Source organism: Microtus ochrogaster, unplaced genomic scaffold (assembly GCF_000317375.1).
Source record: "Microtus ochrogaster isolate Prairie Vole_2 unplaced genomic scaffold, MicOch1.0 UNK16, whole genome shotgun sequence".
Classification (NCBI taxonomy): domain Eukaryota; kingdom Metazoa; phylum Chordata; class Mammalia; order Rodentia; family Cricetidae; genus Microtus; species Microtus ochrogaster.
This window is the reverse complement of record NW_004949114.1, coordinates 840,207-863,014: the sequence shown is the minus strand read 5'-3', so window position 1 is coordinate 863,014 and position 22,808 is coordinate 840,207. Positions and strand designations below refer to the sequence as shown.

Genomic DNA, 22,808 nt, shown 5'->3' with positions numbered 1-22,808 from the left:
GGCTATTGCTGATGTCCTGTGAGGTGGTGCATGGGGACCAGTCACAGTGTGTGGTGGTCATTACACTCACAGATGTGGGTGCACATCGTGTGGACAGCTGCCAGCATTTGGGGCATCCCCTGCCTTGGGAAACTAGAAAAAAGTGATGGGGGGTGTCTGAGAGGGCCCACTACTAATGACTCTTAATTAGATTCATTTAGGCAAATTTGGTGGATCTTTTTATTTGTAAGAAAAAGGCCTAGGAAGTTAGAACAGAAAAATGGGAGTTTCTCAGTCTCTCTTAGTTCAAATCCCTGACGTGTGAATTTCTGTCCTGGCCATGGGTATCTGTGACCTGTGAGCATCTGACTCTGTGGGTATCAGTGGAAGCTGGGAGTCTTCCTACTAGAAGCAAAGGTGACTCTGAGATGGTCACCCAGACCTGCTCATTTGGTCTTTACGATGGAGTATACAGTCTCTTCCTGGGGGTTCTTATGGACAGGCGGGCAGGCTGGTGTTCCTGGGGAGGTCGGGCTTGAGAGGGCAATGGAGGCATACACGATGTTGTTGTCCTGTGGGGGTGGGGGACAGGGCATTAGATAGCAGCAGTGCAGCTGAGGCTCCATAAAGCAGCAGCTGCAGCCTGAGTGTCCCCACACCTCTGACCTCCAACCTTCTGTCTCCATCAACACCCTAAACTCCTTCAGACCTAAGTCGGAATCGCTTACCTTGGGGTTCTCTTTGGGGTCCATATGTCGTCCTAGAGAAAAAGGAACACAGAGTTCTGAAGTCAAGGTGTGCGACAGGAAGGGAGACAGATGGCTGGGAGTTCCAAGCACGAAGTGAGGACCTTGGTTCCATGGGAGGGACAGGGTGAGGGAGGGACAGGCAAAAACACGGAGGGAATTGCTTGTGTAAGTGCGGGGTCTTGGGAAAAGAAGGCAGAGCCAGGTGTGGAACAGGAAGCTGGCAGAATTTACCTTCAGGCTCAACTTGCTCACATTTCTCAGTGTTTTCAATGAGTTCCCTGCATGAGAACAAGATGGGCAACAGATAAGAGGCTGGACAAGAAAGAATTAAGACATTAGGTGCTTGGTTGGAGAGATGGTCCAGTTAGTAAAGTGCTTGTCACAGAAACATGATGTCCTGACTTCAGACCCCAGCACCTACAAAGCTGGGTGCTGGAGAAGCAGAGACAGGCAGAGAAGTCCCTGGAGTTCACAGGCCAGTCTGGACTAACAGATGAGCTCTAGATTCAGTGAAAGACCCTGTCTCAGAAGATGAAGTGGAGGGTGGAGAGATGGTTCAGTTGGCAAAGGGCCTGCCTCCCAAACATGAAGACCCAAATTTAGATCCCCAAGGACCCATGTAAACTATGCTGGGCACAGGCACACCTTGGTGTCACAAGCCTTTAAACCCAGCACTCAGGAAGCAGAGGCACGTGGAACTCTGTGAGTTTGAGGCCAGCCTGGTCTACTCTTTGAGTTCCAGGACAGCCAGGGATGTTTACACAGAGAAACCCTGTCTCAAAAAACCAAACCAAACCAACAACAAAATGCTCTGGCCACAATGTGCCTGGAGGGTAGGGGGTAAAGATGGGTGGATCCCTGAAGCTGTTGTCTGGGAAGCGCAGACAAACTGATGAGCTTCAGTTAGTGAGAGACCCACCTTAAAATAAATATTAAATAAAGCTTAGAGAAACTGAGGATAGTAACAACATAGACTTCTGACCTTTACATACATGCACAAGTACACACACAAACACAACAGGAATCCAACATGGAATGGACAGCAACTGAGGAAAACACACCATTGATATCTGTCTTCTAAACACACGGTCACATGTATGTGTGTGTGTGTGTGTGTATATATGTATATATATGTGTGTGTGTGTGTGTGTGTATGCATGTGTGTGTATGTATGTGTGCGTATGTGTGTGTATATAATGTATGTATGTGTGTGTATATGTATGTATTATGTGTGTGTATGTATGTATATAGTGCATGCTTGTATTCTTAGTGCTCAGGAAGTGGAGATAGGGGGACTCCTGATGTTCACTGGCCAATCCACCAGGTCTAATTGGTGAGTACCAGTCCAGAGTGAGATCCTGTCTCAAACACCAAACAATCAATCAAACAAACAACCCCCCCAAAACAAAACCAAAAACCCAAAGAACAACAACAAAAATCCAAAACCCAAGTATGGTCAGGTGAAATGACTTAGTGGGTAAGACCATGCCATTAAGACTGACACCTGATTTCATCTCAGGGATCCACAAGGTGGAAGGAAAAAGGCAGATCTCAGAAGCTCTCTCTGTCCTCAACATGCGTGCTATATCAAACTGATACCAACACATATACACATATGCACACAAACAAATAAGGAAAATGTAATAAAATTTGCTATTAAAAAAGTGGGTGACACCTGAGAACATACACACACATGCACAGACACACACAGACACACGCATGTATGCACACACCCAAACACCCATGCCCACTCATTAGAAGCTGGTTCCCTTTGAGTGGTCTCTGCCATCCTCAATGACTCATGGTGTACATGTTGGTGTTCGGCCTTCTCTGGAAGAGGAATGAGAGGCCATTGGTAAGGGGGCCTGGCTGAGGTCTCTTAGCTCTAGCTGTAGGTGAGTCACTCTAGGAAACTGCCTTATGCTGGGCAGGAGCAGAGACTAGAAATAGGAAGAACCAATGCTATCCTCTCTCACTTTCTTGATTAAAACTAGAAGGCAAAAAAATTTCAGATCTGGGTAGGTGCTTAGGCTAAGGTCGTGGAAGAAGGGACCTGAGATCAGACTGGAGGAAGGGCATCTGGCCAAAGAAGCCACAGGAAGAGGAAAGAGGGAGGAGCTGGGGATTCAGTGTTGCTCTCAGAGTGCTTGTGTTAATTGACAAGGTCCTGGGTTCTATCCCCAGCCCCTCATAAACCAGGTGTGGTGTGATGCCTGTCATTCCAACAGTTGGGAGGTGGAGGTGAAAGGGTCAGAAGTTCAAGGTTGCCCTTGGCTTCATAGTCAGTTCAAGGCCAGCCAGGCCAATCTGAGACCCTTTCTCAGAAAAAATTTAGAGGGCTCAGAGCAGGCCATGTGCAGTAAGGAAAAGAAAAGGCGGGAGAGAAGGGCAGAGACATTTGGAGGTGAAGAAAAAAGGACAAGAGATGTGGAAGACCTAGAACAAAGGATTCCTGGGGAGCGGGGCTCACTGACCACAGAGAAGGCAGAGGGAAGAAAGGGAAAGATGGGAGAGCTGGTGGAATCCAGGCAGATGTTCAAGGCTGAGAGGAGCCAGAGCCACAGAGAGGGAAGCCTAGGCAATGGAAGGAGAGAAGGAGAAAGACCCCATGAGGCCTGGGGTGGGGGCTGTTCTGGAAGGAGACTCCCTGAGACTCTGCTGCACCCCTTGTCAGTGTGTGAAGCTGGTGGCCCTGAAGAGCATGGCATCATGGAGGACATGGAGGAAGCAGACAGGGTGAGTCAGGGGTGGGGAGATGTGCAGAGCCCTGTGTGCGGTTCTCCATTGCTCTTCTAATGCCATTTGAAGGGGCTGGAGAGATGGCTCAGTGGGTAAGAGCACTGGCTGCTCCTGCAGAGGACAGGATGGCGCTCACCTGGCTGGGGTTTTGGCTTCAGTCCTCTGGCCTGTGGGGGAAGAGACAGTGTCAGTGTGAAATCTGTGCTGATCGTCCATCTGCCCCTCAGCTGTCCTCTATGTTCAGCTCCTTCAGGGGACAGGGGAGCAAAGAGACCGCCCCAGACAGTGAGGGAAGAGCCTGGACTACCTCTGCTGGGCTGTTGTCCCACACAGCAACCCCTCCTGCAAATCCCTGCCAGGTCCAGGCCCCACCCCTGTCTCTTTTGTTCCTTCACCAACCTTGAGTTCCCCCTGACCCAGCACCTGCTTGTCTATGCTGTGTTCTCCTGCCTTCCTTTTTGTGTCCTTAGGAACCACCTCCTTCTGGATTGTATTTTCCTCTACTGGCCTGTTTGTCTTAGTTCATAGTATTGTTTTAATTACTATAGATTTTTCATTGCCACTTATTTTATGGTAGGGGTTGTAACACAGTCCATGTGGAGGTCAGAGGTCAAGTTGCAGGAGTCAGTTCCCTACCATGTGGCTCCCAGGCTTTGGCACCAACACCTTTTACCCTCTGAGGGCTACTGGAGCCTTTTTTCCCCAAATTTATTATTTATTTAGCTACTGTAGCTTTTTTAGAATTTTAAAATTATGCACCTAGTATAGGGTAGATGCAGATGGGAGCAGATGCCTGTGGATTCAGGAGAGAGCTTCCGGTAGACCTGGAGCTGGAGTTCCAACCTTTGTAAACTGCCTGGTGTGGGTGCTGGGAGCAGAACTCAGGTTCTCTGCAAGAGCATTCAGTGCGCTTAACTGCTGAGCCATCCCTCCAGCCTCCTATTGCAACTTTGAATAAATTCTGGGATCAGGCAGTGGAGTGCTCCATTATTGGTCATTTCATTTCTGTTGTTTATCTCATTTTGTCTTGTTCTGTCTTTGAAGGCTTCTGAATTGGAGAAGATAAACAGTTTTTGCAAAACTGCCATTGTCATTTAGATGAGAATTATATTGAGTTCACTATTTTTGTAGTATAGAAATATTTTTTCCAAAAGTTTATTTATTGTATGAATGTTTGCCTGCTTGTGTGTCTGTTTTCTGCACGTGTGCTTCGTCCCTGTGGCAGTCAGAGGAGGGCGTCAGATCCCCTGAACAGGAGTTACAAGAGCCTGTGAGCCATTGTGTGGGTGCTGGGAATCAAACCCCGGTTCTCTGCAAGAGCATCCAGTGCTCTTAACCACTGAGCCATTTCTCCAACCCCCTGATATAAACAAATTAAATAATTTTTTCATTTTATGAATGAGATGTTTCCAACTCACTGCTTCCTCTTTCCTTCAACAATGTCCACCACTGTGTTTTGGAGAACAATTCATTTGGCTCCTTAGTTTAGGCTTTTCCCCAAGTGTTTTACATTGTAGTTTTAGTTTTAAAAATTTGTTTTTATTTGTGTGTGTTTCTGTGTGTGATTGTGTCTGCCATCTGTGTTCCCATGCCCAAGGAGGCCAGAAGAGCGCCCTGGATGCCTGAAACTAGACTTACAGCGGGTTGTGAGCGGCTCTGAGAGGTCCAAGCCCCAGACAATCCATGATGTATTGCCCATACAGACCCTGAATGGCTTGGCTCCACGTGCCAACCCAGTGAAAGAAACACACCCTGAAAATGGGACCAGAGCCAGGGAAAGAGACACTTTGTCCCCAAACCTAAAACTGGAGAAAAGTCCCTAGACCCCAAAACCAGGACCAAAAGAACACACTAAGCCCCTAGATTCAGAACATACCAAAGATATTTGCCCTGGACCCAAAATTAGAGTCAAAAAGGTAAAAAGAACCCAAGAAAGAAACAGTTTGGCAGAATCAGAGCCATCTCTACCCCAATACAAGCCAACTAATCCCTGAGCAGGGAAAATGGACCAATCACTGAACCCCTGGGGGCTTGGAATTCCCTCAGGCAGTTACTGACAGTTGAGAACTCCCCTCAAGCCTAGAAAGCCCCCTTACATCATGGGGGGGGGCGGACAATCACAAGCCTGGAAGTCCAGAGGTCCCCTCACCCCACTAGGGGGCAGCCAATCGCAAGCCTAGAGACTTGGAATATTCCCCAAGCTTCTATATAAACCCCCTCTGTTCACTGCTTGGAGTCCCTCTCCTGGTCCTGTTGCTGCTGCTGTGTTACTACAGATGAATGGGGGGAACTGACTTACCTTGCAATAAAGACTCTGCTTTTGTATCAGATATGATCTCAGGGTGATGTCTTGGCGATCCAGACTTTGGGCATAACATTTTGGGGCTTGTCCAGGATTCCCAAGTCCACCACAACCATCCTCCACTGAGTTTTAAGGCACCATTAACAGGTACCTTTCTTTTCTCTTTTTTGTCCATGCAACTTAAGCAGGTCTCTTCAGTTGCTAGCCATCTGCTTTAACATCAGGAAGGGTGGGGCTCGCGTATAGCACAAGAGCTAGCTGTCCATTTAACATCTAAGAGAATGGTGGTTGGAATAGCGTGAGGGCTCACGCAGTATAATCAACTATGTCTGAGGCCTGAAGAGCTAGGGATTACCAGTACATAAGACTACAGTGCCTCCATCCAGATAGGAAAGGAACCAGCATGGGATCAAACTAGTCCCTCTAAATGTGGGTGACAGCTGCATGGCTGGGGAAGACTGAGGGGCCATTGGCAGTGGCACCAGGATTTATCCCAACTGCTTGTATTGGCTTTTTGGGAAGCCATTCTCTTTGGATGGATACCTTGCTCAGCCTAGATATAGTAGGGAGGGTCTTGGGCCTTCCCTGAAGCAATGTGCCTTACCGTCTCTGAGGAGTGGATGGGGGTGGGGTAAGTGGAGGAAATGGGAAGAGGAGAGGTTGCATCGGGTGTATGAGATGGCTCCATCACCCACTCCACACCAGTTCCAACCAGGACTCTGGGGTTATGTCAGGAGGTACCAACACAGGGCCCTAGAGCCTTGCTGAAAGAGACCCTATGTCGTGATTCTGATCACCCCTCCTGCCATCAAAGCTGACAGGATTGCTGGGTACAGCATTCGCATGTACTATTCAGAGTTGATGGAGTCGCCAGAGCCTATTCCACACCGGAACTGGACTGTGAAGCCCAACCCCGACAACCCCTTGAGACTCAGACTTAAGTTCTGATCTCCCGATGGCCTCGTGAGTGCCTGCTCTGTTCCTGGTCCTACTAACACCAAGCTGGGTTGCCCGTAGCCCACACCAACCCCTAAACCTCACCTGGCAACTTTTGGGTCCCCATGAATACCTGGTTAAACAATTACTAAGGTTTCCCCATTAGGAGTTTGGTACCCCAATATAGTGTTCGACCATTGTGAGGTAGCGGGCCCTAACTAGTTAGATAGCGATAGGGACCTCTGGTGCTCTAGAAGGAAAGGCTGCTCACTGCCTCCAGAGGTGAAGCGTTTTGCCTGGGGTGGGACTGGTTGATGACTAAGAAGTGTGGGAACTCAGCAGAGCGTTTCTGTAAGGAGTGAGGCTGTGAGTCCACTGGGCATACACATATAGTGGACACCCCTGTAATAACAGACCTCATCACTCCCTGCCAAGAGCCAGGCAGTGTCCCCGCCGATGCTAACATTCAATTTCCATGTAACATTCCCCGTCCAGGGCCTACCCCTTACCTTTGTAACCAATAAGAATACTCTGCACAGACCAAGCAAAGAAAGCAACAGATTGGGATCCAGGAAAAATCCGGAGCGGCAGGGTATATGAGGGCGTAGGAATAGGAAGAGTCCACCCAGGAACTTTGTTCATATTATGATTGGTCACCACAATTCCTACCCTCCCAATCCCCAAGAGATGGGGACCAACAAGATACTGGTCCAGCCTGCACTATCCGTCCGCACACACACAAAGTGCCAAGTAGCCACTCCATTGTATTGCCTACTCCAGCTACTCTAGGGTCATAGCCCCTTTTTAGGTTGCTTGAGGCCTCCTACCAGGACCAGACCTCACCCAATGCTACTAGACCAGATCTCACCCAATCCTGATGCTTGTGTCTTGACACAAAGCCCCTTTCTGCAAAGGAGGGGCTGTGGAAGGACATTTCACAGAATCGGACCAGCCCACACAGTGTTGCTGGCAGCAGAAGCGGGAAACCAGGCTCATGTTACAGGCAATGAAAGGATTGGGATTTTGCTTAGGGATCATGCCGGACACCTATAAAGCCCCATGCAACCGAACAGTCCAAACACCTCCTCATAGGTTTCTTTGTCCCCCAGAGGACAGTTGGTGGGCGTGCTCTTCCAGGCTGGCTCCATGTGCTCATGGGCAGGTATGAGCCAATGTAAGGACTTGTGTATATTGGTGCGCCTGGTCCCTAAGATAATTTCCTGGGAAACTGGATGTTCATCTACTTAGCATCCTCCGGTTTCAAGTCAAACTTTGAGAAGTGGAGCAATCAATACAGCTGAGCTGAGGCGACTTCCAGTCCCTTCTGCTTTCCCCTCCCCTGGCTCCTCCTGGGCAGGCCCTTTCTCCTCTGTAAAGCAAAGGGGTGGCAAAATGATGGAGTCAACAGAGAAGAACTGATTTTGTGACTGTATGGTTCACAAACTGAACGCTCAGAGGCCTCACTTGGGGAACCAGCTTAAAGCAGATTCCCAGTGGGGTTAGCAGTGCAGGCCTGCAGTGCAGTTCAGTCAACCAAACTGAAACAACAGCAACAAAAAGACCCCCAGCTACTCTAATCAGAAGCCTCAGAGCCTGACTCTGGACTCAAGAGGAGGCCATTAGGGACCTGCCCTGGGAGGCAGGAAGCCACCCTTAGCTCCTCAAAAGCTGTCACCTAGCTGTTTTTAAAGACAGGGTCTCTCACTGGGACCCGAGGCTCAACAATTAGGCTAGTGTGACTAGTCATCAGCCTCGGGGATGATCTTGTCCCCCTGCTCAGCACTGGGACTATAAGGATTGTGGTGACGGATCCTCAAGCTTGCATGGCAAGCACTTTACTGACTGAGCCATCACCTGAGCCCCAGGATCTGAGCTGTCAACAATCCCCTTCGATGACTCTGGTGCAGATTGTCCTGTGGAAACACTCAGAAAGTGTAATGGGGATGCAGTCTGGATCACTTACCTTTCCTCCTCTTCCACCTGAGGAACACCATCAATCCCAAAACCCCAGCCAGGAGCACAGCAGCAGCCACTGCCACCCCAACTGTGGTTCCCAGATCCAGGGTCTGATTCCCACTCATCTGGCCTTCAGAAGTTGCAGTGGTGGGACTTCGAGCTGTGCTTCCAGGGACTGGGAAGAGATAAAGGAAGTCAGCATGAACTTCCCCAGTAGGAGTGAAGATTCTAGAGATGCCTCTGCAGCACTCTTTGCCGTCAGACACTGAAGCAATGGACTCCAAGGAACTGGAGTCACCCAAGGAGTCTCAAGCTGGGAGAAGGAAAAGGCTGAAGCCTGGAGCCATCTAGTGAAAGAACTAGTCTACCAGAGAGTTCACAGAGTACTGACAACTTCTCAGATCAACTTGCAGGAGAGACTGGAGAGAGAGGATGATGGTTCACTGTGGGCGGGGCAGCACCAGAACTGGGACTGCTTGGCTATTCACTTGTCTTGCCTTCTATTTAAGCCTAAACTGTCAAAATCCCAAATATGGAGTTGGGAGGTTGTCACTGGACATCTTTGTTCCTCTTCCCAATCTGGTCATGCTAAGCAAACTTCTCTCCTCTGCATTTCACTGTGACCCGTCTCTCTAATTGTCCTGTTGAGGACAGGGGGCCAAGCCTGGCTTGTTAGAGCTGCCAGGGCACAGGCTCAGACCCTACACTCAAGTAACAAGTGGGTTCTTCTTGGATGGGGGAGTGGACAGATGGACACGGGTATCCTGTCTCCTTTGGGGGATGCAGGATGGGGAGCAGCTCTTAGAAGCTCACACAGGAATAAGGGAACAGATGCTGAGGCTGAGATCAGGTGAGCAATGACAACTCTACTTCCTGGTAAAAACATCCTCAGACACTCATGTCATCCCTTACAAAGAGCAATCTCTAAGTCACACAGATCTAAACAGTTATTTTCTAGTAACAGTCCTTGTTAGAACAGAAGTAGCCTGCCAGGGTGGACAAGGCTGCTCCTTACATGTGAGTAACTGAACAAATTCTCAGTGCCAGGCATGGCTTGCCTCCCTATGCGTTATCGGTGAGTGAGGTTCAGAGCCCCCAATCCCAACACAGACTATTGACATTGCTCTTGGTTGCCCACCACAGCTACATGGTAAGAACTATTGCAGAAGATGCTGCTCACTTTCAATGTAGATTTGAAAATATATTGTAAAATGTATGAAATATTTAAATAGGCAAATGCTACTAACAATTTTTTGCCATTTTTATGTATGTATATAGTATGTGTCTGTGTGAGTGTACACACACTCACCTACTCACATGCATGCACATGAACACACACACACATGCACACGCACACACACACAGGATAGAGATGTGCACATGAACATGCATGTGTGGACAGAAGAGGATTCTGTGTCCTCTTACAACATTCTCCATCTCTTCCTCAGGGGCAGCTTCTCTCTGTGAAATGGGGGCTCAAGCATCAGCTAGACTGAAAAATAACAAACTCAGCAATCCTCCTGCCTCCACCTCCTTGGTGTCACAGTATATGTAGGGACATCCAGCTTCCTCCGTGGGTGATGGGATTTGAACTTTGGTCCTCACAATCACAAAGCCAATGCTCTTAGCCACTCTTAACATTTATTTAATGATGGAGTCCATGTAGCCCAGACTGGCCTTGAACTTGCTGTGTAGCTAATGACCTTAGACTCCTGATCTCTTCCCCTCCACCTTCCACTGGGATCACAGGTTTGCTCCACCCCACTTAAAAAACAGTTCTTGTCTCACTGGTGGAGCACACCTCTAATCCCAGCATTCGAGAGGCAGAGACCGGCAGATCTCTGTGAGTTCAAGGTCTGTGTAGTCTACATAGCAAGTTCTGGGCCAGCTAGGGCTACACAGTGAGACCCTGCCTCAGGTATAAGTGTATGTAATGTATGATATATCATTTGAACTCTGCAATATGTGGTCCAGTGGCTTACAGTGCATCCATTTTTTGGAGCCAGAGCAGCTATCATTACTATTTAGTTCCAGGATTTTTTTTCTTTTTGGTTTTTTAAGACAGAGTTTCTCTGTGTACCCTGGCTGACCTGGACACCACCACTACCAGGCTTCCAGACCTTTTTTAAATAAGAATTTCCTTAGCTGTCCTGATTTTAGCAGAGAGTGTTGGCAAATGTGTGTGTTTGTATGCATGTGTGTGTGTGTGTGTGTGTATGCATTTGTGTATTACCTTCTTTCCCAGAATGCTCCAAGAGAACAAAACCAAAATCAAAGTTATTGGAAGCATAGTGGTTGAATAATGACTGAGAAGGAAGGAGTCTCATCGGCCACTGTCATGGATAAGGTTAGAGTCACTAAGGAAGTGCAGTCCCGAGAGGAGACAAGGCAGGCCAGCAACTGCGGAGATGGCTCAGTCCAGAAAGCACTTGCCCTGTGCTCTGGTTAGTTATCGTGTCAATTTGACAAAGCTGTAGTTATCTGGGAAGGGGATCTCAGCTGAGAAAATGCCTCCATCAGATTGCCCATAGGCAAGTCTGCAGGACATTTTCTTGATTTGATTGGTGTGAGAGGGTCCAGGTCACTGTGGGTGGTGCCATGTCTGGGCTGGTGGTCCTGGATGCTGTAATCACAGCAGGCTGAGCAAGCTCAGAAAGCAAACCAGTAAGCAGCCCTCCGCCATGGCTTCTGCTTCAGAAACCTCTTCCAGGTTCCTGCCTGGAATTCCTGCTCTGACCTCCCTTGATGATGGGTTGTGATTGGGATGTTAAGCGAAATAAACCTTTTCATCCTCAAGTCCTTGGGTCACGGTGTTTTTCACAGCAATAGAAACTCCAACCAGGACACCTCTGAAGCACAAATGCCTGAGTCTCATCCTCAGTGACCTGTGCGTGTCACCATGTAATCCCAGCACTTCAGGGGGAAGATGGGCAGATCCCTGGGCTCACTGCCAGCTGGCCTAGCCCACTTGGTGAGTTCCAGGCCAGAGAAAGAACCGAGAGAGAGAGAGAGAGAGAGAGAGAGAGAGAGAGAGAGAGAGAGAGAGAGAGAAGTTCTCAGGGAAAGGTTTCCAATGTTGTTACCTGGCCTCCACATAAACACCCACACAGTCACATGCCTGTAAACACACTGTGCATGCACACACACACACACACACACACACACACACACACCTTTTTTAAAGATCACAAAAATAAAGAACCAGGTTTAACAGATAAAAGCACCTGCCATGACGTTTGATCCCTCAGAACCCACAGAAAAATCCAGATGTGGTAAGCATCTGCAACTGCAGCCCTGCTTTGAGGAGACAGGAGGCAGAGATGGGAGAATCACAGGGAGGCTGTCTGGGCAGCCATCTTGCACTCCATGGTGAGGAGACACAACAGGGGGAGACCCTGCCTCAAAGCAAATTGGAAGGAGAGTACTGACTCCCAAAAAGTCCTCTGACCCCACCACTGAGACACCCACATGCCTGTAAACACACAAACATGAAGTACAACAAAAATGAAGACACAGTGGAAACAGAATGGGATAGACAGGCCAGAAACACATGCTGTTCTACAAGAGAATCTAAAAACCAGATCAGGGTTTGCACCAGGTCCTCTGAATACGTTATGGCTGTTAGCTTGGTGTTTTTGTGGGACTCCTAACAGTGGGAGTGGGTGTGTCTCTGACTCTTTTGCCTGCTTTTAGGACTCTTTTCCTCCTATTGGGTTGCTTTGTCCAGTCTATCATGATAGTTGCCTTGTCTTGTTGTATCTTGTTTTGTCCTGTTTGGCTGTCGTCTCTTGGAGGTCTGCTCTTTTCTAAAGATGAAACAGAGGGGAGGGCCTCGATCTGGGGGAGAGGGCAGATGCAGGGGATGGAAGGAGTGAAGGGAGGGGAAACTGTGGTTGGGATGTATTGTATGAGAGAAGAGTCCATTTTTACAGAGAGAGAGAGAGAGAGAGAGAGAGAGAGAGAGAGAGAGAGAGAGAGAGAGATCGCCAGGCATCTTTTTGCTTAGACAGGAAAGAGAAAAATTACAAAGAAAAGCATCATTGAATTTGGTTGCAAAAATGAAATTATGTGAAAAAAATTAAACCAACCACAGTACTTTCTCAGTACTTGTTGCACTTATTTCTCTGGTTGTGATTTCTTTACACTAAATGTGGGAATTTTGGTCAGATAAACACATTTCTTTTGGGGTCTGTGAACGTAGCTCAGTTGAAGTGGTGACACACCCTTGCGATCTCAGCACTTGGGAAGTGAAGAATGGAGGGTCAGGAGTTCAAGGTCATCCTCAGCTACGTAGCGCTTTTGAGGCTAGCCTTGGCTACATGAAACTCTGTCTTTTAAAAAAATGGAAAGAAAAGGAAAATGTCTTTTTATCATTAATTTTAATATTTTAAAAACAATGGGCAGGAATATTCAGTTAATGAATTAATTTTAAAAATACTGATGAAATATTTTAAAAATACTGATGAAATAGTGGCCATGAGATGTAACTCAATGACAGAGCCCTGGTCTAGCATGCATGTGGCCTCAGGGACCATCTGAAGCCCTGCTTCAAGAAGAAAAACATGGTGTGTCTCACTGAAGCTGAGAAAAGTGTGGCTGCCTTAAATTGTTAATTCTACTGAGTGCCTCATAGAGTATCACAAAGGCAAGAGAAATTAGAAAAAGAAGAAGAGGAAGGAGGTTGGGAAGAATAGAAGGTCATTTGGGGAAATATGTAGGAAGCAAAGGAAACACAGACAAAAGGCTGCCTGGCTAGTTCTGGCTGTGGACTTTATCCTGAACCAGTACAGGAGCTAAGGTGAGGAGTGGGAGGTTCGGGCAGCTGGTTGCCACTGGAGCCACCTGGAATTGTGGGGGTTGTGTCTGCCCTTCGGCTGCAGTGGAAAGCCTAGGGAGCAGTGACCCCAACAGGATCAGGTACAGGGAGCCACCACTGAGGGAGCAAACAAGAGCCAGAGACCTCTGTGAGTCCAGGTGCAAGATAGGGACCACGGAAGGAGCAGGCCAGAACCAAAGAACTCTGCAGGACCAGGCCAACGCAAGCAGGTCCAGGCCAGGGACATCTACGGAAACAGGCCTAAAACAGCGATCTCTACTGGAGTAGGCCTGTGGCAGCGACCTCAACAGGAGCGAGCCTAAAACAGCGATCTCCACAGGAGCAGGTACAAAGGAACAACTACTGAAGGAGAAGGCCTGAGCCACAGACATCTGTGGGAACAGGCATGAGTCAGGGACCTCCAAGAGAGCAGGCCCAAGACAGGGACATCTGGGGGAGCAGGCCTAAGCCAGCTACCTCAGCCAGAGCAGGCCCAAAACAACCTCGACAGGAGCAGGTACAGGGAACCACCACTGAGGGAGCAGGCCCGAGCCAGAGACCTCCTCCAGAGCAAGCTCCAACCAGCAATCTCCACAGGAGCAGACCCGAACCAGCAACTTCCACAGGAACAAGCCCAAGGCAGCAACTTCCATGGAAGCAGGCCCAAATGACACCAGGTACTGCAGAGCAACGCCAAAGAGCCCTGAGCTACCTCCAGGAAAACCGAGTGCCTTCTGGGTGACTGGAACCATGGCCCTGACTGCACCACTGGGTGCAACCATCTGAGCCTTGGATCCACTAACACCTGGAAGATTAATCACCTGAGACACAGACAGCCCCAACTACACCAATCAGTGGAAAAGATGGGTACACTAGGTAAGAACACACTCAACACCACAAAGAGCAACACAACACCAATAAAAACTAGTGGCCCTACAACAGAAAGACTTGAACAGCCAAATATAGATGAAGCAGAAAAAAAAAACCTAAAAAATAACTTTAAAAGAATGTTTGAGGCCCTTAAAGAGGAAATGAAAAATTCCCTCAAAGAAATAGAAAAAAAGACAAACAAAAAAATGGAAAAAAAATCAACAAATCCCTTAAAGAAAACCAAGAAAAAGAAATCAAACAGGTGAAAAAAAATTATTAAAGACTTGAAAGCCAAAATAGAGACAATAAAGAAATTACAAACTAAGGGAATTATAGAAACAGAAATTATGAGAAAACGATCAGGAACCACAAATGCAACCATAAACAGCAGAATACAAGAGATGGAAGAGAATCTCAATCGCTGAAGACACAATAAAGGAAATAGACTCATCAGTCAAAGAAAACATTATCTAACCAAAGCTTAACACAAAATAACTGAGACATATGGGACACCATGAAAAGACCAAACCTAAGAATAATAAGGATAGAAGAAAGAGAAGAACTCCAGCTGAAAGGCACAGAAAATATATTCAACAAAATCATTGAGGAAAATTTTCCCAAGCTAAAGAAAAATATCCATATGAAGATACAAGAAGCTTATAGAATACCAAATAGACTGGATAAAAAAAAAGTCCCCTTGCCACATAATAATCAAAACACTAAACATACAGAATAAAGAAAGAATATTAAGAGCTGCAAAGTAAAAGGCAAAGTAATATATAAAGGCAGACCTGTCAGAATTACACCTGACCTCTCAATGGAAACAAAAAAATAAAAAATGAAAACCAGAAGGTCCTGGTTAAGCGTTATGCAGACAGTAAGAGACCATGGATTCCAGCCCAGACTACTATACCCAGCAAAATTTTCAATCACCATAGACAGACAAAACAAGAAATTTCATGACAGAACCAGATTTAACCAATACTTAGCCACAAACACAGCCCTTCACAAAATACTAGAAGGAAAACTCCAACCAAAGGAAGTTGGCTACATCCACAAAAACACAGACAATTGATGGTGTCACAGCAGCAAATCCCAAAGAAGGGAAAAACACACAATAACATCAATAATGAAAACTAAAATAACAGGAGATAGCAATCACTGGTCATTACTTAATATAAATGAACTAAACTCACCTATAAAAAGACACAGACTAAGAGAATGAATACAAAAACAGAATCCATCCTTCTGCTGCATACAAGAAACACACCTCAGCCTCAGAGACAGACATCACCTCAGAGTAAAGCATTGGGAAAAAAAATTTTCCAATCAAATGAACCTAAGAAACAAGCTGGTGTGGCTATCCTAATATCTAACAAAGTAGACATTAAACTAAAATCAATCAAAAAAGACAAAGAAGGACCTTTCATATTAGTTACAGGAAAAATCCATCAAGAGTAAATCTCAATACTGAACATTTATGCCCGAAATACAAGGGCACCCTCATATGTAAAAGAAACACTTCTAAAGTTTAAATCACACATTAAACTCACACACTAATAGTGGGAAACTTCAACACCCCACTTTCACCACGGCACAGGTCAGTCAGACAGAAAATTAACAAAGAAATAAGGGAACTAAGAGATGTTATGACTCAAATGGATTTATCAGATCTATAGAACATTCCATCCAAACATAAAAGAATATACTTTCTCCTCAGTACTTCATGGAACCTTCTGAAAAATTGACCGCATACTAGGTAACAAAAGCAAACCTCAACAGATACAAAAAAAAAAATGGAATAACCCCATGTATCTTACCGGATCGTCAAGGCTTAAAATTAGAATTCAACAGCAACACTAATTCCAGAAAGCCCACAAACACTTGGAAATTAAACAATGCTCACCTGCATCATCAATGGGTCAAGGAAGAAATAAAGGAAGAAATTAAAGACTTCCTAAAATTCAATGAAAATGACCACACAACATACCCAAATTTATGGGACACAATGAAAGCAGTGTTAAGAGGAAAGTTCATAGCACTAAGTGTCTACTAAAAGAACCCGAAAAAAATCTCACACTAGTGAGTTAACAGGACATTTGAAAACTCTAGAACAAAAAGAAGAAACTCACCCAGTAGGACTACATTTCAGGAAATAATCAAATTGAGAGCTGAAATCAGCAAAACAGAAACAAAGAAAACAATACAAAGATTCAATGAGACAAAGAGTTGGTTCTTTGAAAAAAATCAACAAAATAGACAAACCTTTATTCGAACTAACCAAAAGGCAGAGAGAGAATATCCAAATTAACAAAATCAGAAATGAAAAGGGGGACATAACAACAAACATTGAGGAAATCCAGAGAATCTTAAGGTTATATTTTGAAAACCTGTGCTCTACAAAATTAAAAAACTTAAAGGAAATAGACAACTTTCTGAATAAATATCACTTACCAAAATTAAATCAAGACCAGATAAGCAAATTAAAAAGACCTATAACTGCTAAAGAAATAGAAACAGTCATCAAAAGTCTCCCAACCAAAAACTCCCTAGGTAGGATGGTTTCAGCACAAAATTCTACAAGATTTTCAAAGAAGAACTAATACCAATATTCCACAAATTGTTCTGCACAATAGAAACAGTAGGAATATTTCCAAACTCTTCTTATGAGGCTACAATTACCCTGATACCTAAACCACATAAAGATATTACTAAGAAAGAGAATAACAGACCAATTTCACTCAGGAATATTGATGCAAAAATACTCAATAAAACAATAGCAAACAAAATATAAGAACACATCAGAACCATCATCTACCATGATCAAGTTGGCTTCATCCCAGAGATGTAGGGATGTTTCAACACACAAAAATCTGTCAATGTAATCTATTATATAAATAAACTGAAAGAAAAAACATATGATCATCTCATTAGATGCTGAAAAAGCCTTCAACAAAATACAACATCCCTTCATGACAAAGGTCTTGCAGAGATCAGGGATACAGGAAACATACCTAAACATAATAAAGGCAATATACAGCAAGTCAACTTCAAACTAAATGGAGAGAAACTCAAAGCAATCCCACTGAAGTCAGGAACAAGATAAGGCTGCCCACTCTTTCTGTATCTCTTTAAAATAATTCTTGATGTTTTGGCAATAACAATAAGATAACAAAAAAAAGATCAAGGGGATTCAAATTGGAAAGGAAGAAGTCAAACTTTCGTTATTTGCAGATGATATGATAGTTTAATAAGCAACCCCAAAAATTCTACCAAGGAACTTCTACAACTCATAAACACCTTCAGTAATGTAGCAGGATACAAGATTAATGCACCTCCAAAAAATCAGTAGCCCTCCTTTACACAGATGATAAATGGACTGAGAAAGAATATCACCCTTCACAATAGCCACAAATAGGATAAAATATCTTGGAGTAACTCTGACCATTTAAGTGAAGATCTGTATGACAAAAACTTTAAATCTTTGAAGAAAGAAATTGAAGAAGACACCAGAAAATGGAAAGATCCCCCATGCTCGTAAGTAGGCAGAATTAACATAGTAAAAATGACAATCTTACCAAAAGCAATCTACAGATTCAATACAATGCCCAGCAAAATTCTTCACAGACCTCGAAAGAACAATACTCAATTTCATATGGAAAAGCAAAAAACCCAGAATAGATAAAACAATCCTGTACTATAATGAACTTCTGGATGCATCACAATCCCTGGCTTCAAACTCTCCTTCAGAGCTACAGTACTGAAAACAGCCTGGTTATTATCATTAAAAACAGGCATAAGGACCAATGGAACCCAATTGAAGACCCAGATACTAATCCACACTGCTTCAAACACTTGATTTTTGGCAAAGAAGAAAAAAATATCAAATGAAAAAAAGAAAGCATATTTCACAAATGGTGCTGGCATAACTGAATATCAACATGTAGAAGAATGAAAATAGATTCATATCTATCGCCATGCACAAAACTCAAACAAATAGATCAAAGACCTCAACATAAAACCAACCACACTGAACCTCATAGAAGAGAAAGTGGGATGTACACTTGAACGCACTGGCACAGGAAACCACTACCTAAATATAACCCCAGCAGCACAGATACTGAGAGAAACAATTAATAAATGGGACCTCCTGAAACTGAAAAGCTTCTGTAAAGCAAAGGACATGGTCAACAAGACAAAACAACAGCCTACAGGATGGGAAAAGATCTTCACCAACCCCATGTCAGACAGAGTTGATATCCAAAATATACAAAGAAATCAAGAAATCGATCATTAAAAAGAACAAATAATACAAGAAAAAATGGGGTACAGACCTAAACAGAGAACTCTCAACAGAGGAATCTAAAATGGCTGAAAGACACTTAAAGAAATGCTCAACATCCTTAGTCATCAGAGAAATGCAAATCAAAACAACTCTGAGATTCCATCTTACACCTTATAATGGCCAAGATCAAAAACACTGATGAGAGCTTATGCTGGAGAGGATGTGGGGTAAAGGGAACACTCCTGCATTGTTGGTAGGAGTGCAAACTGTTACAGACCCTTTGGATATCAGTATGGGAATTTCTCAGAAAATTAGGAAACAACCTTCCTCAAGACCCAGCAATACCACTTTTAAGTATATACACAAGGAATGCTCAATTGTACCATAAGGACATGTGCTCAGCTATGTTCATAGCAGCATTGTTTGTCATAACCAGAACCTGGAAACAACCTAAATGACTCTCGACCATTGAATGGATAGGTAAAATATGGTACATTTACACAATGGAGTACTATACAGCAGAAAAATATAATGACATCTTGAAATTTGTGGGCGAATGGATGGATGTAGAAACCATCATATCGAGTGAGGTAACCATGACAAGAGTATCAACAGGGCTTCATAGCTCTTCAGCCTAGACCAAAACAGTCTCCACAAAATCAAGATAGTAGGGAGACAAACAATAGAGTGAGCTCCAGCAGAGGCCATGTCTACCAGTTGAGAGACGCTTGGACATAAAAGGTCCTGTGGGGTCTGTTGGTCACCAGCATGACCTCAGGCAGGGGTTGAATTCTGCCCGTGTCTGTGTCTCTCCATATATAATGACCAGCAGTGGTGATGGGTGGGCAGAGCAATGCCCAAACAGTGACTAGGCTGCGCCTGAGTGCACTCTGAGTGGAAGCTGAAGTCACAGCTGCCACAGAAGAGGTGAAGCAGTCAGAAGACCTGATCATGGTGAGAACGTGAAGACCTATGTGAGAAGATGGGGGATTCTGAGTAAGGAGGGAGAAGAGGGCAATGACGAAGGGGGATTAAAAAGACTGGTGTGAGGAGAGGTGAGGGATGTGTCTTAGAGACTGATGAAGTAGGGAGACCCAGAGGAGGAGGGGTGTACATGGGAAGCAGAAGGCACCTTCTGTGGAAGGCAAGAGATAATGTGTAAACCAGGAATTAACAGAGGCACTGGCACAGGACCAAGTGGAGGCTGCTCCGTCCTGGAGAGGCCACACCCACATGGATGTATAGAAATGAAGGAAGGGGTGGGCAGGGCAGTAGTGCAGTTGGGAGAAAGGAGCAGGAGACTGGGCATCTGGGAAGAGCTGAGGCCCGGGAGTGGGGTGGGATCTGAGGGCACAGGGAGGGGGCAGCTCAGGGAGAGCAGCTAAGGCTTGTGGATGGTTGTGGGGAAGAGAAAAGAGAAAGATGGCAGAGCTCTGGGGAGGAAACAGAACACATGTGAGGAATCTGTGGGAAGGATCAGACAAGTAAGATCGCTAATGATATCTATGGTACAAGGAAGCCAGGGCCACCAAAGCCTGACCTGAGATGTGATCTCCTTGAGAGATGGTGAGGTGGGTCCCTTCAATCGACTGCAATAGCTGTATGCCTTTACTTGTGTTCAGACGAACTTGGCAGAAGTACACTGTCTGGTCCTTGTCCTTCAAGTCCAGGATTCTGAGGACTCCGGATGTCTGAGGCTGTGTCCAGTTCAGGATGAGCCGGCCCTTAAAATGCTCGTGTATGAAACCAGAGGAGGAGTTGTAGATCAATACCCCATGGAAATTCTTCTGTCTCCAGAGAATCCTCATCTGTGGATCCGGTGCCAACTCCCCAGGGAAGGAGAAGGAGAAGGGGATCTCGATGGAGCTGCCCTGGACACCAGAGAGGCATGCTGGTTGCTCCACACTATAGCCATTTACTCTGTTGGATCCTGCTGAGTTCCCTGGGAAGGGTGGGGGAAAATCTGAAACCATGGAAGGGGATAGAAAGGACAAACAAGAGTTTCCTGAGTCTTCACCCACAGCAGGTGTAGGACATGGAGCACGCTTGTCTCTATGTCCCACTGCCCCATATGGGACAGGACAGAGAGCAAAGGGTTGGACTGGACCCACTCTGAGGGATGAGCTCTCTCTTGGGGTACAGGGGTCAGGCTGGCTCCTGTAGCAGTCACCTGTCCACATGACAGCCCACTCTTCCCAGCCCCACTGTTCTCTCCTATGGTTAATGCAGATGGCTGCTAGAAAGGTCCCCACCACTCACCACCACTCACTACCTTGCACGCACACTGTTGACAGCAGCAGAAGCAGGACCCACGCTATGACCAGATTCCCTCCATGAAATGAGACCAGCAGAGCCATCAGACAGGAGAGAAGGCCCTGTGGATGAAGCCTGGGGCACTCAGGAGTCAGGAGAGAATCTGGGTAAAATGACCCACATTCCCCCGGGCCTTCTCATGTGTAGGACCATGGGGGCAGGACCTCCCCACCTCCACCTCCTTGTGGCCAGCAACTTCCTTTATCATTCTGGCTTCTTCTTTCCCATGTTGCAGAAGATCCACCCTTGTGAGACAATGGCCATACCCTTGAGCCCAACCCTGATTTTGGCAGGAAGATATGGAACTGACCTCACCAGGCCAGCTGTCCTCTCTTACACCTAGGCCTCCTGTCCTCAGTCTTGCCCATTTCCTATGTGGTCTGGACCTGCTTTGTTTTCTCATCTCCATAATTTCCTCCACTCCTGCCCCTCCCCCAATCTATTTTTCATTGCCCTTCACCTTCTGGTTGTTTGTGTCTCTCTAGTAACCTCAGGTAGAGAAGTGGTCAAGTTCTGCTCACTTCAGACACAATGAGGAAGGAAGTGATGGGGACACACATTCAGATCCCAGAACTAGTAGTGTTCACCATCACCTGTTGCCTGCTCTTTGCCCTGATGTTGCCTTTAAGGAATTCTTCACAGCGCCCAAGCAAACCCAAAACCCAGTGGACACTCTGGCCCCAGCTACACACTGCTGCTGAGTCTGTGACCTCCCTGGCTTCCTGGGTGATCTTCCCCTTCTTCTCGACAGTGACTCCTTTTTTTTTTATTGATTTTTATTATCCTCTATATTTTTCTCTGCTCCCCTCCCTGCCTCTCCCCTTTCATATATACCACCCCAAGGTCCCCATGTTCCAAATTTACTCAGAAGATCTTGTCTTTTTCTACTTCCCATGTAGATTAGATCTATGCATGTCTCTCTTAGTGTCCTCTTTGTTGTCAAAATTCTCTGGGATTGTGGTTTGCAGGCTGGTTTTCTTTGCTTTGTGTTTTAAAATCACCTATGAGTGAGAACATGTAATAATTGTCTTTCTGTATCTCTGTTATCTCAGTCAAAATAAGATTTTCTAGCTCCATCTATTTTTCTGCAAAATTCAAGATGTCATTATTTTTTTTTCTGCTGGGTAGTACTCCATTGTGTAAATGTACCACATTTTCCTTATCCATTCTTCAGGCGAGGGGCATTTAGGTTGTTTCCAGGTTCTGGCTATGACAAACAAAGCTGCTATGAACAAAGAATCAGAGAAGCCCTGTCACATGTCACATGACTGGCACACAGCAAGTGACTGGACTTCAGTCCCATTGAGTTCTTGTATTCCTCCATTCTACACTGACTTCCGGATGCATGCTCGGTGCAGCCTCTGAACTCCACTCAAGGCTGATAGATCTTCTTCTGAGCTCCTGGGAGGCCATTCCCACAGAGCACTTGAGAGATTCCCTCTGGCTGTGACTGTTCCAGAACATTCTTTGGATGAAGTGGGCAAAGAAGGTTCAGAGCAGCAATGTGTCAGTCATGACATAATGCCTGGGACATCTCTGAGAGTGGACACAGCTGACCTGTGTTAGGAACAGAGGAGTAAGAGATGGGGGCAGAGGCTGTGGTGTCCACGGGGAGCTGCTCTAGGAGGGTCATCCCACCCTTCTCCATGACAGGGTGCCATCGGTTCCCTGAAGGGCTGGAAGACGTGATTGTACCAGCGGAAGTGGCATCATTCTCCCTGAGTGATATGTGCAGAGGTGACTTCCTATTCCCTTAGATTCCTGGCACTGACTGCCTTCTCCATGCTCCCCTCAGGTGGCTATGCAGCCGCCTCTGTCATGTCTGCTTTCTCTGCCTTCCTCACAGTCCCCATGGTCCTCTGA

The 22,808-nt window shown here is 45.9% G+C and overlaps 1 protein-coding gene across 1 annotated transcript; it reads right to left on the bottom strand.

Moving 5' to 3' along the window:
* Positions 1–424: 424 nt before the first annotated feature.
* LOC101985102 (paired immunoglobulin-like type 2 receptor alpha) lies at positions 425–20,989 on the bottom strand. Its single transcript, XM_013353737.2, has 9 exons — positions 20,902–20,989; positions 20,173–20,574; positions 13,999–14,189; positions 13,758–13,869; positions 8,669–8,836; positions 3,604–3,634; positions 960–1,006; positions 708–739; positions 425–551 (listed from the first exon to the last, which is right to left on the bottom strand). The coding sequence occupies exons 1-9, from the start codon at positions 20,987–20,989 to the stop codon at positions 426–428; spliced, it is 1,197 nt and encodes a 398-aa protein (XP_013209191.1). The 3' UTR covers position 425.
* Between the last annotated feature and the right edge of the window lie 1,819 nt (positions 20,990–22,808).

Bases quoted from the DNA above. Each gene is read 5' to 3' on its own strand.
- LOC101985102 (XM_013353737.2), bottom strand. From the start codon at position 20,989: ATGGCTCTGCTGGTCTCATTTCATGGAGGGAATCTGGTCATAGCGTGG. The intron at 14,190-20,172 runs GTCAGGCTTTGG...GTTTTCCTGGAG, and splicing joins TCAAGGAGATCACATCTCAG to GTAGCTCAGGGCTCTTTGGC. The intron at 1,007-3,603 runs GTGAGCGCCATC...GTTCTCATGCAG, and splicing joins GAAGCCAAAACCCCAGCCAG to GGAACTCATTGAAAACACTG.